The sequence below is a fragment of the Balaenoptera ricei genome, chromosome 1 (genome assembly GCF_028023285.1).
Source record: "Balaenoptera ricei isolate mBalRic1 chromosome 1, mBalRic1.hap2, whole genome shotgun sequence".
NCBI lineage: Eukaryota > Metazoa > Chordata > Mammalia > Artiodactyla > Balaenopteridae > Balaenoptera > Balaenoptera ricei.
In genome coordinates this window covers 108,250,942-108,267,980 of record NC_082639.1, presented here as the reverse complement: position 1 = coordinate 108,267,980, position 17,039 = coordinate 108,250,942, and the positions used below count along the sequence as shown (strand labels likewise).

Here is a 17,039-nt window from a genome sequence, read left to right as displayed (position 1 = left end):
TCTTACTGACCCATTTCTTGATTCTACAAATAAAATTAGCAGGCTTGCATTTTGCTTCTAATGTTAACTAGTGAAATTGCAAACCCTGACCTTAAAATGCAAGCCTTCATAATTCATAAAAGTACAGTTAGAAACAAATGAAGATGTTCCCTCTCCCTTACAGACAGAGGGAGAGAGAACATTTTGCATCATAAACCAGCTCAAGAAAATCTGATTTAATAAGGTGTTAAACCAAGAACATTCACAGGAATATCAAGCTTATTCTCCTGTGCACAGTGGAGCCGTGGTGCATATTTTCTAATGTTAACAACTTGTTTTGTTCTCTGTTAAAATAAATTTGTCCCTAGAAGTGTTATTTGAAAAGTCTTATAAGACTCCAAAGACTTTATAAATTGTTGCAGTGGCATACAAAATGCTCAGGTTGGACTTTCTGGAAGCAGAGGCTGAGATAGAGTTTAGGGTACAAGATGATTATTAGGGATGAACCCTTGTGAAAGGAAGAATGAAGACATAGGATTGGGCAGAGGAAGAAATCAGACTGCAATGAAGGCCTGACAGCCTTGATCGACCTGCCGAGGAGCTCTGGAGCAAATACTGCTCCTGATAAGTTATTTGAAAAAGGCAAGGTGCAATGGTGTGTATATTATGCTAACATTTGTGTACAAAGGGAGAGAGAGGGAAGGATGTCTCCCTTTATTTGCCTATAAAAGCATAAAAATCTCTGAGATGACAGAAAACAACCAATAGTAATTATCTTTTGGAAGGGACATTAGAAGGTGCTATAGACTGAATATTTGTGTTTCCTCCCAAATTCATATGTTGAAATCTAGTTCCCAAAGTGATGGTATTGGGAAGTGGGGTCATTGGTGAGTGTTGATTGAGTCATGAAGGTGGAGCTCTCATGAGTGGTATTAGTGCCCTTATAGAAGAGACCCCAGATAGCACCCTCACCCTCTGCATGTGAGGACACAAAAAGAAGATAGTCATCTATAGATCAGGAATTGGGCTTTTACCAGACACGAAATCTGTAGGCACCTTGATCTTGGACTTCCCAGCCTCCAGATCTGTGAGAAATAAATTTCTGTTGTGTACAAGTGACCCAGCCTATGGTATTCTTTTATAGCAGCCCAAACAGACTAAGACAGAGGGCTAGGAGTCCAAGATGGAAGGAAATTTTTAACTGTATATGTTTTTTGTACATTTTGTATTTGACCATATATTCAAAAACAAAAACATTCTTAAAAATACATAATGTGATGTTAAATGTTCAATAAATGTTCTCAGCTATTCTGAAAAGAGCATTGTGTTAAAAACATGTAAGAGCTTGATTTGTCCTGATGATATTGAGATGATGGATATTTTTGTTTAAATATTACGTTTTAAAAGATTTAAGTAATATTATTAGAATTTTTGTTCTTATGAAGGTAAAAGACCAATTAAGCTTGTTTAACAAGATACATCTGATTATAAATCTTGAACATATAACCATGCATTAAGTTATTATTAGTGGACAAGATGGTGGCCAGATGAATTTGTTGCACATAATCTGGAGCCTAAACTTGGTTTTCAACGCATTTCCCAAAGGGGATTCGTAAAACATACTTCTCATAGCCTCCAGTAAGTAAAAGCTGATACCAGCTTTTACAAAAGCACTTCTGGCTTTCCCTGGATGCTAGTTCACACAGCAGAGGAGCCTTCAAGAATCAGAGGCATTTTGGAGAACTGCCTGCAGGTGGCATCTGGAGTATGCAGAGGGGGCACAGGACTGACATGGTGGCACACAAAGCACAAGAAACAGAATGGCTCTCTTCCAGTGATCATGCCTGCTCCAAAGGCTGGGGGGAGCAGCCATCTCTGACTTTTTTCAGCTGTGCCCCTGTCTGCAAACTGAAAAACTGGTGTGAAGATTCAGGTTAATCAGTACATTGTCTTTGTGCCAGAAACAAATTGGATTTAGTGATTCAAAAAATGAGACCATGAGGTAAAGTTTCCCTGTGGGTACCTGTTAACTTGTCTCTAGAGCAGACCTAGAGAACCTTTCACTTTCCTTCCCATGGTTTCCTGGTCCCACCATGGAGTCTACCACCCCCACCCCAGACCACATACACAGGCTTTCCCCAAAGATGGAGTATGGTGAGCAAAGAAGGGATCAGGGATCCTTTGGGCCTCTCTCCTCAACAGGATCCTGTGATTTCTGTGTGTTTCCACGCACTGGATGGAATAAAAATAAAGAGGAGTGAGCTCTTAGAGAGATAGGGCAAGTGCCAGGGAGAGGGCACTCAACCCCCGTAGGGAAACAGGAGGGCTGGACACTCACCTGGAGAAAGGAGGAGGTGGTACCAGGCCTTGACCAGACGCAGCACCAAGCCTTGGGGAACAGGAAGGTAGGCCTCAATTTGGGGGACCCCAAGAACCTATTTCCGGCACAGCTATATGCCAGAAGTAAGGGTAGATGGAGGTACAAATTGTTCAATCAAGAAACTGACTTAATCAAGTCAATTATTAAAGTGTATTAAAGTACACATGAGAAAATACTGTGACAAAGATACAAGTGTAGAAAAATCTGGAGAGGAAGCACAGAAGAAAAGCATGGGGAAAGAGGAAGTACTTCCTGATGCATTAGCGATGACTGGCTCCATTACAGTTTACCCCAGGTCTATATCCATGTCTGCCCCCAGCCTTCTGTCCCCAGGGAGCCCTTTTCCTGAAATTCTATCCACCCAGTGTGGGTAGAATATAACTGTCTCCTCTGAGTGTGACTGTCACTCTTGCTTCAATTCCCAATTCCTTAGGTTGGAGTCTTCTACAAACAGTTCCTCTATAGAGGGTCTTTGGGCCTCTTTCCTATGGAACTAATTCCCTGCAATTCTCCTCATTTCTGTTTTCCCAGTCTATAAGATCAAACATGGGCAATCAATAAAGCTCCTACTATAATATATGACCATTTCTTTTAATACAAATGTTGGAGTTGTTGCATTTCTATTGAGATGATTATTGTACTTTTTCTTTTTTTTTTTTGAACATCTTTATTGGAGTATAATTGCTTTACAATGTTGTGTTAGTTTCTGCTGTATAACAAAGTGAATCAGCTATATGTATACATATATCCCAATATCTGCTCCCTCTTGCATCTCCCTCCCACCTTCCCTATCCCACACTGCTAGGTGGTCACAAAGCACTGAGCTGATCTCGCTGTGTGATGCAGCTGCTTCCCACTAGCCATCTGTTTCACATTTGGTAGTGTATATATGTCAATGCTACTCTGTCACTTCATCCCAGCTTACCCTTACCCCTCCCTGTGTCCTCAAGTCCATTCTCTATGTCTGTCTCTTTATTCCTGTCCTGCCCCTACATTCGTTAGAACCTTTTTTTTTTTTTTAGATTCCATATGTATGTGTTAGCATACGGTATTTGTTTTTCTCTTTCTGACTTACTTCACTCTGTATGACAGACTCAAGGTCCATCCACCTCACTGCAAATAACTCAATTTCATTTGTTTTTATGGCTGAGTAATATTCCATTGTATATATGTGCCACACCTTCTTTATCCATTCATCTGTCGATGGACACTTAGGTTGCTTCCATGTCCTGGCTATTGTAAATAATGCTGCAATGAACATTGTGGTACATGACTCTTTTTGAATTATGGTTTTCTCAGGATATATGCCCAGTAGTGGGATTGCTGGGTCAAATCGTAGTTCTATTTTTAGTTTTTTAAGGAACCTCCATACTGTTCTCCATAGTGGCTGTATCAATTTACATTCCCACAACAGTGCAAGAGTGTTCCCCTTTCTCCACACACTCTCCAGCATTTACTGTTTGTAGATTTTTTGATGGTGTCCATTCTGACCGGTGTGAGGTGATACCTCATTGTAGTTTTGATTTGCATTTCTCTAATGATTAGTGATGTTGAGCATCCTTTCATGTGTTTGTTGGCAATCTGTATATCTTCTTTGGAGAAATGTCTATTTAGGTCTTCTGCCCATTTTTTGGATTGGGTTGGTTCTTTTTTTGATATTGAGCTGCATGAGCTACTTGTGTATTTTGGAGATTAATCCTTTGTCAGTTGCTTCGTTTGCAAATATTTTCTCCCATGCTGAGGGTTGTCTTTTCATCTTGTTTATGGTTTCCTTTGCTGTGCAAAAGGTTTTAAGTTTCATTAGGTCCCATTTGTTTATTTTTGTTTTTATTTCCATTTGTCTAGGAGGTGGGTCAAAAAGGATCTTGCTGTGATTTATGTCACAGAGTGTTCTGCCTATGTTTTCCTCTAAGAGTTTTATAGTGTCTGGCCTACATTTAGGTCTTTAATACATTTTGAGTTTATTTTTGTATATGGTGTTAGGGAGTGTTCTAATTTCATTCTTTTATATGTAGCTGTCCAGTTTTCCCAGCACCACTTATTGAAGAGGCTGTCTTTTCTCCATTGTATATTCCTGCCTCCTTTATCAAAGAAAAGGTGACCATATGTGCGTGGGTTTATCTCTGGGCTTTCTATCCTATTCCATTGATCTATATTTCTGTTTTTGTGCCAGTACCATACTGTTTTGATTACTGTAGCTTTGTAGTATAGTCTGAAGTCCGGGAGCTTGATTCCTCCAGCTCTGTTTTTCTTTCTCAAGATTGCTTGGGCTATTCGGGGTCTTTTGTGTTTCCATACACATTCTGAAGTTTTTTGTTCTAGTTCTGGGGAAAATGCCATTGGTAGTTTGATAGGGATTGCATTGAATCTGTTGATTGCTTTGGGTAGTATAGTCATTTTCACAATGTTGATTCCTCCAATCCAAGAACATGGTATACCTCTCCATCTGTTTGTCTCTAATTGTCTTTAATTTCTTTCATCAGTGTCTTATAGTTTTCTGCATACAGGTCTTTTGTCTCCTTAGGTAGGTTTATTCCTAGGTATTTTATTATTTTTGTTGCAGTGGTAAATGGGAGTGTTTCCTTAATTTCTCTTTCAGATTTTTCATCATTAGTGTATAGGAATGCAAGTGATTTCTGTGCATTAATTTTGTGTCCTGTTACTTTACCAAATTCATTGATTAGCTCTAGTAGTTTTCTGGTAGTATCTTTCGGAGTCTCTATGTATAGTATCATGTCATCTGCAAACAGTGACAGTTTTACTTCTTTTCTGATTTGGATTCCTTTTATTTCTTTTTCTTCTCTGATTGCTGTGGCTAGGACTTCCAGAACTATGTTGAATAATAGTGGTGAGAGTGGGCAAACTTGCCCTGTTCCTGATCTTAGAGGAAATGGTTTCAGTTTTTCACCATTGAGAACAAGTTGGCTGTGGGTTTGTCATATATGGCCTTTATTATGTTGAGGTAGGTTCCCTCTATGCCTACTTTCTGGAGAGTTTTTATCATAAATGGGTGTTGAATTTTGTTGAAAGCTTTTTCTGCATCTACTGAGATGATCATATGGTTCATAATCCTTCGATTTGTTAATATGGTGTATCACATTGACTGATGTGCGTATATGGAAGAATCCTTGCATTCCTGGGATAAACCCCACTTGATCATGGGGTATGATCCTTTTAATGAGCTGTTGGATTCTGCTGGCTAGTATTTTGTTGAGGATTTTTGCATCTATGTTCATCAGTGATACTGGCCTGTAGTTTTCTTTTTTTGTGACATCTTTGTCTGGTTTTGGTATCAGGGTGATGGTGGCCTCGTAGAATGAGTTTGGGAGTGTTCCTCCCTCTGCTATATTTTGGAAGAGTTTGAGAAGGATAGGTGTTAGCTCTTCTCTAAATGTTTGATAGAATTCGCCTGTGAAGCCATCTGGTCCTCGGCTTTTGTTTGTTGGAAGTGCTTGTGATTGGTCTGTTTATATTTTCTATTTCTTCCTGGTATAGTCTCAGAAGGTTGTGCTTTTCTAAGAATTTGTCCATTTCTTCCAGGTTGTCCATTTTATTGGCATAGAGTTGCTTGTAGTAATCTCTCATGATCCTTTGTATTTCTGCAGAGTCAGTTGTTACTTCTCCTTTTTCATTTCTAATTCTGTGGATTTGAGTCTTCTCCCTTTTTTTTCTTGACGAATCTGGCTAATGGTTTATGAATTTTGTTTATCTTCTCAAAGAACCAGCTTTTAGTTTTATTGGTCTTTGCTATTGTTTCCTTCATTTCCTTTTCATTTATTTCTGATCTGATCTTTATGATTTCTTTCCTTCTGCTATCTTTGGTGTTTGTTCTTCTTTCTCTAATTAGTTTAGGTGTAAGGTTAGGTTGTTGATTTGAGATTTTTCTTGTTTCTTGAAGTAGGATTGTATTGCTATAAATTTCCCCCTTAGAACTGCTTTTGCTGCATCCCATAGGTTTTGGGTCGTCATGTTTTCATTGTCATTTGTTTCTAGGTATTTTTTGATTTCCTCTTTGATTTCTTCAGTGATCTCTTGGTTATTAAGTAGTGTATTGTTTAGCCTCCATGTGTTTGTATTTTTTACAGTTTTTTTCCTGTAATTGATATGTAGTCTCATAGTGTTGTGGTCAAAAAAGATACTTGATACGATTTCAATTTTCTTAAATTTACCAAGGCTTGATTTGTGACCCAAGATATAGTCTACCCTGGAGAATGTTCCATGAGCACTTGAGAAGAAAGTGTATTCTGTTGTTTTTGGATGGAATGTCCTATAAATATCAATTAAGTCCATCTTGTTTAATGTATCATTTAAAGCTTGTGTTTCCTTATTTATTTTCATTTTGGATGATCTGTCCATTGGTGAAAGTGGGGTGTTAAAGTCCCCTACTATTATTGTGTTACTGTTGATTTCCCCTTTTATGGCTGTTAGCATTTGCCTTATGTATTGAGGTGCTCCTATGCTGGGTGCATAAATATTTACAATTGTTATATCTTCTTCTTGGATTGATCCCTTGATCATTATGTAGTGTCCTTCTTTGTCTCTTGTAATAGTCTTTATTTTAAAGTCGATTTTGTCTGATATGAGAATTGCTACTCCAGCTTTCTTTTGATTTCCATTTGCATGGAATATCTTTTTCCATCCCCTCACTTTCAGCCTGTATGTGTCCCTAGGTCTGAAGTGGGTCTCTTGTAGACAGCATATATACAGGTGTTGTTTTTGTATCCATTCAGCCAGTTTATGTCTTTTGGTTGGAGCATTTAATCCATTTACATTTAAGGTAGTTATCGATATGTATGTTCCTATTATCGTTTTCTTAATTGTTTTGGGTTTGTTTTTGTAGGTCTTTTCCTTCTCTTGTGTTTCCTGCCTAGAGAAGTTCCTTTAGCATTTGTTGTAAAGCTGGTTTGGTGGTTCTGAATTCTCTTAACTTTTGCTTGTCTGTAAAGGTTTTAATTTCTCTGTCGAATCTGAATGAGATCCTTGCTGCGTAGTCATCTTGGTTGTAGGTTTTCCCCTTTCATCACTTTAAGTATGTCCTGCCACTCCCTTCTGGCTTGCAGAGTTTCTGCTGAAAGATCAGCTGTTAACCTTATGGGGATTCCCTTGTATGTTATTTGTTGTTTTTCCCTTGCTGCCTTTAATATTTTTTCTTTGTATTTAATTTTTGATAGTTTGATTAATATGTGTCTTGGCATGTTTCTTGTTGGATTTATCCTGTATGGGACTCTCTGTGCTTCCTGGACTTGATTGACTATTTCCTTTCCCATATTAGGGAAGTTTTCAACTATAATCTCTTCAAATATTTTCTTAGTCCCTTTCTTTTTCTCTTCTTCTTCTGGGACCCCTATAATTCGAATGTTGGTGTGTTTAATGTTGTCCCAGGGGTCTCTGAGACTGTCCTCAATTCTTTTCATTCTTTTTTCTTTATTCTGCTCCACAGTAGCTATTTCCACTATTTTATCTTCCAGGTCACTTATCCGTTCTTCTGCCTCAGTTATTCTGCTATTGATTCCTTCTAGAGAAATTTTAATTTCATTTATTGTGTTGTTCATCATTGTTTGTTTGCTCTTTAGTTCTTCTAGGTCCTTGTTAAACGTTTCTTGTATTTTCTCCATTCTATTTCCAAGATTTTGGATCATCTTTACTATCATTACTCTGAGTTCCTTTTCAGGTAGACTGCCTATTTCCTCTTCATTTGTTTGGTCTGGTGGGTTTTTACTTTGCTTCTTCATCTGCTGCATATTTCTCTGTCTTCTCATTTTGTTTAACTTACTCTGTTTGGGGTCTCCTTTTCACAGGCTGCTGGTTTGTAGTTCCTGTTGTTCTTGGTGTCTGCCCCCAGTGGGTGAGGTTGGTTCAGTGGCTTGTGTAGGCTTCCTGGTGGAGGAGACTGATGCCTGTGTTCTGGTGGGTGGGGGCTGGATCTTGTCTTTCTGGTGGGTAGGGCCGCGTCTGGTGGTGTGTTTTGGGGCGTCTGTGAACTTAGTATGATTTTAGGCAGCCTCTCTGCTAATGGGTGGCATTGTGTTCCTGTCCTGCTAGTTGTTTGGCATAGGGTGTCCAGCACTGTAGCTTGCTGGTCTTTGAGTGGAGCTGAGTCTTAGCGTTGAGATGGAGATCTCTGGGCGAGCTCTCGCCTATTGATATTTTGTGGGGCCGGGAGGTCTCTGGTGATCCAATGTCCTGAACTCGGCTCTTCCACCTCAGGGGCTGAGGCCTGACACCAGGCCAGAGCACCAAGATCCTGTCAGCCACACGGCTCAGAAGAAAAGAGAGAAAAAAACGAAAGAAAAAAATTTTTTTAATAATAATAAATTTTTTAAAACTGTTAAAAAAATTTTTTAAAAAGAGAGCAACCAAACCAATAAACAAATCCACCAATGATAACAAGTGCTAAAAACTATACTAAGATAAACATAAAAATCAGAAACAAATCAGTCACAGATAGCAAACCCCAAGTCTACAGTTGCTCCCAAAGTCCACAGCCTCAGTTTTGGGATGATTTGTTGTCTAGTCAGGTATTCCACAGATGCAGGGTACATCAAGTTGATTGTGGGGATTTAATCTGCTGCTCCTGAGGCTTCTGGCAGAGATTTCCCTTTCTCTTCTTTGTTCACATAGCTCCTGGTGTTCAGATTTGGTTTTGGCCCCGCCTCTGCATGTAGATCACCCTCAGGCATCTGTTCCCACCCAGACAGGACGGGGTTAAAGCAGTGGCTGATTAGCGTGCTCTGGCTCACTCAGGCCTGGGGGAGGGAGGGGTACAGTAGTTATAATTGCAACGCGGGGCTGGCTTTACATTGCAACAACCTGAGGAGCGCCGTGTGTTCTCCCGGGGAAGTTGTCCCTGGATCACGGGACCCTGGCAGTGGTGGGCTGCACAGGCTCCCGGGGGGGGTGTGGATAGTGACCTGTGCTTGCACACAGGATTCTTGGTGGCTGCAGCAGCAGCGTTAGCGTTTCATGCACATCTCTGGGGTCCGAGCTGATAGCTGCGGCTCGCATCCGTCTCTGGAGCTCATTTAGGCGGTGCTCTGCCTTCTGTGGGCACACAGGGAAGGAATCCCGTCTCCTCGCGCACCCCAAAACAATGGTCTCTTGGCCTCTTAGGCAGTTCCAGACTTTTTCCCGGACTCCCTCCCAGCTAGCTCTGGCGCACTAGCCCCCTTCAGGCTATGTTCACACAGCCAACCCCAGTCCTCTCCCTGGGATCCGACCTCCGAAACCCGAACCTCAGCTCTCAGACCCCGCCTGCCCCAGCGGGTGAGGAGACAAGCCTCTCATGCTGGTGAGTGCTGGTTGGCACCGATCCTCCCAGCGGGAATCTCTCCGCTTTTCCCTCTACACCCCTGTTGCTGCGTTCTCCTCCGTTGCTCCAAAGCTCCGCCGCCAACCCCCCCGCCACCGTTCTTTTGTCTCTGTTTTTTCTTTTTTCTTTTGCCCTACCCAGGTACATGGGGATTTTCTTGCCTTTGGGGAAGTCTGAGGTCTTCTGCCAGCATTCAGTAGGTGTTCTGTAGGAGTTGTTCCACATGTAGATGTATTTTTGATGTATTTGTGGGGAGGAAGGTGATCTCCACGTCTTACTCCTCTGCCATCTTGAAGGTCTCCTCTACTTTTCCTAAAGATGAAGGGGAGAAGAACATTCTCATTGTCCACAGACTAGGAAAGCAGTGGGCTAACGTGATTTTCCATCTGCTTCAAGTCCCAAGTTGCTTGAAGGTGCTTCTAGTTGGAGGGGGTGTGTTACAGGTGAGTCCTGCCATGTGGAACCAGGACAGAGGCTGGGCAGGGACGTATCGTTATTTGGCAGATAAGCTACATTTTATTAAACCAAATAATCTAAGAATTATGTTGCTAGGTTTGTTTATACCCTTTCTGTTTTTTCCTAAGCTTTAGCAAAGTCTTATTCACATATTTCATTTTTTTCTCAGCTGTGTTATAGAGTAACAGGAAAATATTTTGTCCAAGTGGGAGAGTAGTAGATCTTGAATCATCTATAAAATCAGAGGGTAAAATAACTCTGGAAGTAGGAGCTGGGGCTTTATGATATCACTGCCCCTCCCCCATGTGCAGTGCCATACTTGGAGAGCTGGGTTTAATTTATTAAGGAAAGCAGTGGTTACATTCTGCCTTCATATGGGACAGGAGACTCGGACAGATAAGCAGGACCCCTGGTGTCTCTGTACACAGAGAGGTTATGAGAAAACCTCAAATGAAAGGGCAAAAATAATGCACTCATTTCTCATCATGAGTTACTCCCTTGTATCTCTGTAAGATGTATGGACGCCAGTGTGCTAAAGAGAAAAGCCATGAAAGAACCATCCTGAGCACCCAGAGGTGTGAGTTCTCTCATTCTCAGTCACTCAGAACCATTTGTGGGTTATGTTTCCTCCTATACTATTCCCTCTTGTCTCCCTCATATCCTCCCTCTCTTACTGTTTCCCTCTCTCCCTCTCATTCTGTCTCTCTTTCTCTGTCTTAATCTCTTACATATACACACACTTACCTTTCCACCCTGTCCCCAGAAATAAATTATTGCTCAGACTACCCTAATAGGATAATCAGGCTAGACTTGACTTCCAAGTTTTCAAAAAATTTCTTTAGAGTAGGTCTCACTTCAAATCATCCCTGATTACCAAATTTTCAAGTTTATCTCCATTGAAGTCACCTCATTTGTTTGCTTTATTTAAGAGTTAGATGCCATGGGACTCACAGTTCTAGCGTTTTTCAACTTTTGGACGTTTGTGGCCTGCGCTTATACACAGAGAAGAGGGGTAGGGACTGTCTAAATCTGTGGGGACCCACTGCGCTGCTGCCACTGCCTACCCTCCCAGGGCTTCTCCTGGTGTGTCCTTTCTTGCAGTTCTTCTTGTTCCTGACATTTCAGCTCTTCTTCTAAATATCTATCTTTTTGAAGGTAGGAAGTTACCTTCTTCCAATGATCAGAACCCAAAGAGATTTCTAAATTCCACTTTTTCTTTCTTTGTAGTTCCTTATGTATTATCACACAGAAAACAGTGTCCACCAAAAATATTATGCCTACTGCCAGATAGAAAAGGAAACGAAACTAGACAGGAGTAGGTGACTGGAGGCCTGCAAAAGAAAATGACAGAGTAAATGCTATTTAGAAACCAGAGGGATCTGGCTGAGTTATGTTTAGAAGAGAAGGTTGGCTGAGACCTGATATGTCTGTACCCAGGGCAGACACTGGTAATTTTAGGGGCAGGAGGGAGCTCCAGCTGGGCTATATGGTTACAGACAGGCGGTGGGCTCCTCCTAAGAGCTTAACTGCCAGGGCCTTGCTGGTGGACTTACTCCCTAGTTTCAGAGACAACTGCTATTTCTATGCCATTTAATCATTAGAATTTAGGTTGAAGATAAACTTTTTTTCCCAAACAGTCTTTGTTCTGGAGCTCACAATCCCTCCACCTCAGCCATATAGAGATACCTGGGCAAGTATTTATGTGCAATCCACAAAATCCCTATTGCACTAATTTACGGTATGAGCTCCCTGATGTAAAAACTGCACCCCAATGTCTTTATATCCCCATACCTATGACAACAGATAGGAGGAAGTCAGTATATTGTTGATTAGATTATTGGTGAGAGAGGAGGAGAGAGAGGAGAATGGGAGAAGGAGAAAGAGGGAGGGAGGGAGTGGGAGAGAGAGAGAGAAGGCAGGAGAAAATAAAGAAGGAAGGACAAAAGGATGGAAATAAATGGAGGAAGGAAAGAAAACAAAGAAAAAGAAAGCGAAGGAAATTTAAGGAAGTTTATGAGGAGAATGCTGAAGTGTTGAATCAAGAGTGGAAAGACCTGTTCATGGTTTTTCCTGGCTAAGCCGTGAAAAAGGTGTCATGAGAACTTAGTCCCATAGGAGTTAAGGGAGCATCTCCTCATGTGCCAGTCAGTTCCCATCATTCTCACTCACCAAACACCTGAAGCTCCAACTCAGGGCGGTGCTTGATGACATTTCCATCTTCTGTGGTAGCCTCACACCAGTATAATCCAGAGTCTTCTTTTTTAGCAGGTAGTATCTGGTATTCAGAGGATATGTTCCTGCTCATCAGTGTCTTGCTTCCCACAAGGGAAGTAAGGAGAAGTAAAGCTGCAAACCAGGCTTTTGTGGGAGCAACTTTGTTTCACAGCTCAGGTTGACCAGATTCCCCTCTAGGAGGGGGAATGACAAGGATGGTCTCAGCACTGGGGCTGGAAATAGCTCTAAAGAAAAAGTTGATAGGGATAGGGTGGCCTGCTTCAGTGTCAAGGTTTTTTGTTTGTTTGTTTGTTTTCTAATAGAAGATACATTCCCACCCCCTTTGGGAAACCTGCCCCTAGAGAATGCATCTATAAGACATAATTTTCCCCACTTCTAGCAGAGAGTCATTTGGGGTTTCCTCATAGATGTACTTACAGTTGACAGTTTGCCCCTATTCTACTGGGGAGAACACCTCTACACAGTCCATGCTTCCCTGAATAGCCATGTTATTATATGACCATGCCCTTTGGTAATGGTTGACCAGGAGTGGACACTGACCCCTACACTAGCCAGTTCAGTGACTCATTACTTCTGTTTCTACCTCAAAAGATAATCTAGGGGAATTCCCTGGCGGCCCAGTGGTTAGGACTCCGCGCTTCCACTGCAGGGGGTCCAGGTTCGATCCCTGGTCGGGGAACTAAGATCCCGAAAGTCACGCAGTGTGGCTAAATAAATAAATATTCTGGGACAAGAATTTCTTTCCCATAGGAATGAACTATTTTTCAGACAGAAAAAAGTTGCTAGTGGTTATGAGTACTAAGATAAAAGGCCATGACAGAGTAACAACAAGGGCCACATGCAAACTGGGACAGAGGAAACTGCTTAGTTAGCAGATGTTCAGAGAGAAGTGGAACCAGAGAGGCCACGGGGTCCTTGAGAGATAGACAGAAAGTATAACCACATCCTAATGTCTTCCTGGCTATGGAGCTTTTATGAGATTCCATTGAGTTATTTTCTAATAACTCTCCTACCTACCTTGAGTGAGTCACCACTCCTTGCAACTAAAATAAAATTGAAGAAATGGATTCTCACTATGCCATGGCCTTGACATTAGCTCCTGGAATTACTGATGTGGCACAGTACTGTACTGGAAAGAGCAATGAACAAGGACCCAGAAGACCTCAGTTCTGATCCCAGTCCGGCCACTGGTCATTGTGTGGCCTTCATAAGGCGGTTTACCTCTCTGGAGTTCAGTTTCTTCACTTGTAAATTGAAGTGATAATTTATGATGTTTACTCTGGTTCTTAAAACTATAGCTCTATGACTATTCAGATACAATACCTTTTATAAAGTTATAGATACTCCTGCTGATGTGTAGCGATGCCTTCCCATGCCTGAGCAGTGCTAGATGCCACTGTGACTCAGATTGGTTTTCAGAATGGTGAATTCAGAATTCTGAGGAGAAAACTTAAAGGTTTTGCCATTTTGGTAGAAAAGTACATTGTACACCAGCTTATTCTTCCATCCATGACACCTCAAGGCCAGAGGTTCCCCTTCAGTGAAGACTCTGCGAGACCTGGAGTAGTAGCCAATCTGGAAAATGTGGACCCAAAACATGTGTATATGGTGGCAGAGGTACAAGGAAGCCAAAGCTGGACCCTAGGTGCTTATCTTTTTTCTCTTTGTAACATTCCAACTTCAGAGCTGTGCTGAATTTGAGGCCTATCTCCCATTCCTCAAATATCTTTAGCTTTGCTGGGAAGAAAAGTAATCTTTACCGGCAGCCATGCACACAGCCCCTTTTTATCTTTCCTTTCCAGATCTCAGAAGATGGTTGGGACAAAAATAGCTTACTCTATGTGGTAGGCAGTATTTTAAGATGTCTCCAATGAGTCACACTCTTGTATAATCCCTTTGAGTGTGGCTGGAACCTATGACTTGCTTGTAACCAACAGAATATGATAAAGGTTATGTGATGTCACTCCCATGATGATGTTACATTATATGAGACTGTCTTAGCTGACTGGACTGCAGGAGACTTCTGCTGGCTTTGAAGAAATGAGCTGACATGTTGTTAAGAGGGCCTTTGTGAGGGCCACATGGCAGGGGGTCTCCAGCAAATGAGACTGGCCTCCAGCAGAAAAGGTGCAGACCTCAGTCCTACAACCACAAGGAATTGAATTCTGCCAATGACCATGGGCACTTGGAAGAGCTGCTGGAATGAACACAGCCCAGTCAACACCCTGACTGCAGCCTCAGCAGAGCACGCAGCCAAGCTGTGCCAAGACTCCTGACCCATGGAAAGATAATAAATGTATGTTGTTTTAAACTGTTAAATTTTTGGTAATTTGTTACACAGCAATAAGAAACGAATACACTCTAACTCCTGACTAATTTGTTAATGGGATCACACATACTAAGACAAACACACAGAAAGGCAAACATATCCAGGTGTATGTATATATGCTTTTAAACTGATAGGAATACTCACATATGTGCAAATCAGTGATATAGCTGGTAAAAACAAACTCCAAGTCAAATGAGCCCTCCCTGTTTTTTGTTTTTTGTTGTTTTTTGGCTGCATAGGGTCTTTGTTGCTGCATGTGGGCTTTCTCTAGTTGTGGTGCTTGGGCCTCTCATTACGGTGGCTTCTCTTGCTGTGGAGCATGGGCTCTAGGCACGCAGGCTTCAGTAGTTGTGGCGCGCGGGCTCAGTTGTTGTGGCTCTCGGGCTCTAGAGTGCAGGCTCAGTAGTTGTTGCGCACGGGCTTAGTTGCTCCGTGGCACATGGGATCTTCCCGGACCAGGGCTTGAACCCGTGTCCCCTGCATTGGGAACTCCCTCATTAAGGTTTTGTCTGTCTCTTTTTTGAGTGTTTAAAAAGAGGCTGGATATATTCGGGAAAATACTTTAAAATAATTAAAAGACCTTGAGAGGTTGGCTCCTACCTTCAGGATGGCTGCACATAAATCACTTCATATAATCCCCATAATAACCTACCCCCACCCAGGATAGGAATATGAAGTCCATTTTATGGATGAGGAAACAGAAGACATGGAGGCTTACTTGCCTATGGCACAAAGCAATCATGCAGCAGAGCCAGGTTTCAACACAAGTCTGTCTGGCTCCAACCCACCCTCCACTTATTAATAATAATTATAGTTAACAGGAGTGGGACACTTACTATGTGCCAGGCACTCTGCTAAGTATTTACTCATTTATAGCCATAATATTCCTAGGAGGCAGGTATTGCTTTTGAGTCCATTCTCCAGATGAGAACTGAGGTTTGGAAAGGTTGGTGACATGGCCAAGATCACATAGCTAATGAGCGGCAGAGAAAATATGATTCACTCCCCAAGCCTGCGCTCTTAACTCCTGTGATATGTAGCCAAACTGTCTCTCCGAATGTCCAGTCCCCCTCCCCCGTGCTCCCCTTGCTGCAGGCACACTGGTGCTTTTCAATTCCCATCCCAGACCAAGCCCCTCCCCACCACCCAGCCTCTGCATGTGCTTTTCCCTCCACCCAGAAAGCTTCCTCCTAGTCCCTCCCTTATTTGCAACCCTAGTTCCTCTTCTTCCTCTAGGTCTGAGTTCCAATGTCCCCTCTTCAGTGTAGTCTTCCCTGACTTTCTACTTTGATTCTTCTCTCACTCAGATCCTTGTTTTTCCCATCAAGGCACTCATTACAACTCACCAAAAATTTTTTGTTAGTTTCATTTTACTTGTATTTTATTTGCCTTTCCCACTAGAATGAAAGGCCCATGAGGGCAGAAATTTGTCTGTCTTGGTCCCTGACATATCTCCAGTAGCCAGAAGATTCCAGGTATTAATAGGTGCTCTGTAAGTATTTAATAGATTATAATCATTAGAATTTGCAGCTCACCAATAGAAGAAAGCAGATGGTTTCCAACCCCAAGCTAAGAGTTCTCTTGTGTTAAAAAAGAAAGGTTTCAGCTTCTGCTGCTCCAAGAGATAAGTTAGCACAGCAAGCACAGCCTCAAAGGAGTCCTCCCAGTGCCCTAGAAGGAAGTCTGCTCAAAGATGTTCACCCACAAATCCCACACCAGGGACCTTGGGCCACAGAACAGCCCTGCTTGGCCTCCTTAAAGCTTCTTCTCTGCGGGGAGGGATCACACAGAATCTGATCTGCTGCCCAGAAGCTGCTGCTTACCAGGGCTGAGCTGGATGCCTCATGGTCATGAGCCAGTTCATTCTTTGCCATCAGCCCAGACGACAGGCGTCTATCCCTATCTTACCCATTAGGAGACTCAGGTTCACAGTGGTGAGATGGCTTTCCCAGAGCCACGCAGCTGGTAAGTGGGAGAGTCACTCACTCCCCCTTTAACATTCTTCGGTGGCTCCTTGTCATCTTCAGAAATGAGCTCCAAATTCTTTAGCACGTAACAGAGCAGGACCCTATAGAGCTTTCCTGGGACAGACCCCTCACCACCTTGTCCTCTGCCTGTCTCCTTTTTGTAGAAAAGCTGTAGTTTCCCAGGCCTCCCCTCAGTCACAAAAGCCTGGCTCAAGAGTTAATGATTGAAAGGATGTGAACATGTAGTGGCAAAAATAGCAGTTGGGCCAGGAGAACTGATAAGAATTTAAACAGTAAATTGGCGATATGGCAGTCACAGAATCTTTAGTTTTTCTCTGAAGTACGTAGATAACAGTATCTGACGCACATTTCCTGAGTTGTTTT

The 17,039-nt window shown here is 42.1% G+C and overlaps 1 protein-coding gene across 1 annotated transcript; it reads right to left on the bottom strand.

The window, feature by feature from the left end:
- Positions 1-11,257: 11,257 nt before the first annotated feature.
- On the bottom strand, positions 11,258-16,565 carry FCGR1A (Fc gamma receptor Ia). The gene is given in 6 exon segments (XM_059920567.1): positions 11,258-11,284; positions 11,286-11,455; positions 12,294-12,453; positions 12,456-12,581; positions 13,683-13,934; positions 16,512-16,565. Coding segments are annotated over 6 exon segments (786 nt in total). The 5' UTR covers positions 16,563-16,565.
- Positions 16,566-17,039: the final 474 nt, after the last annotated feature.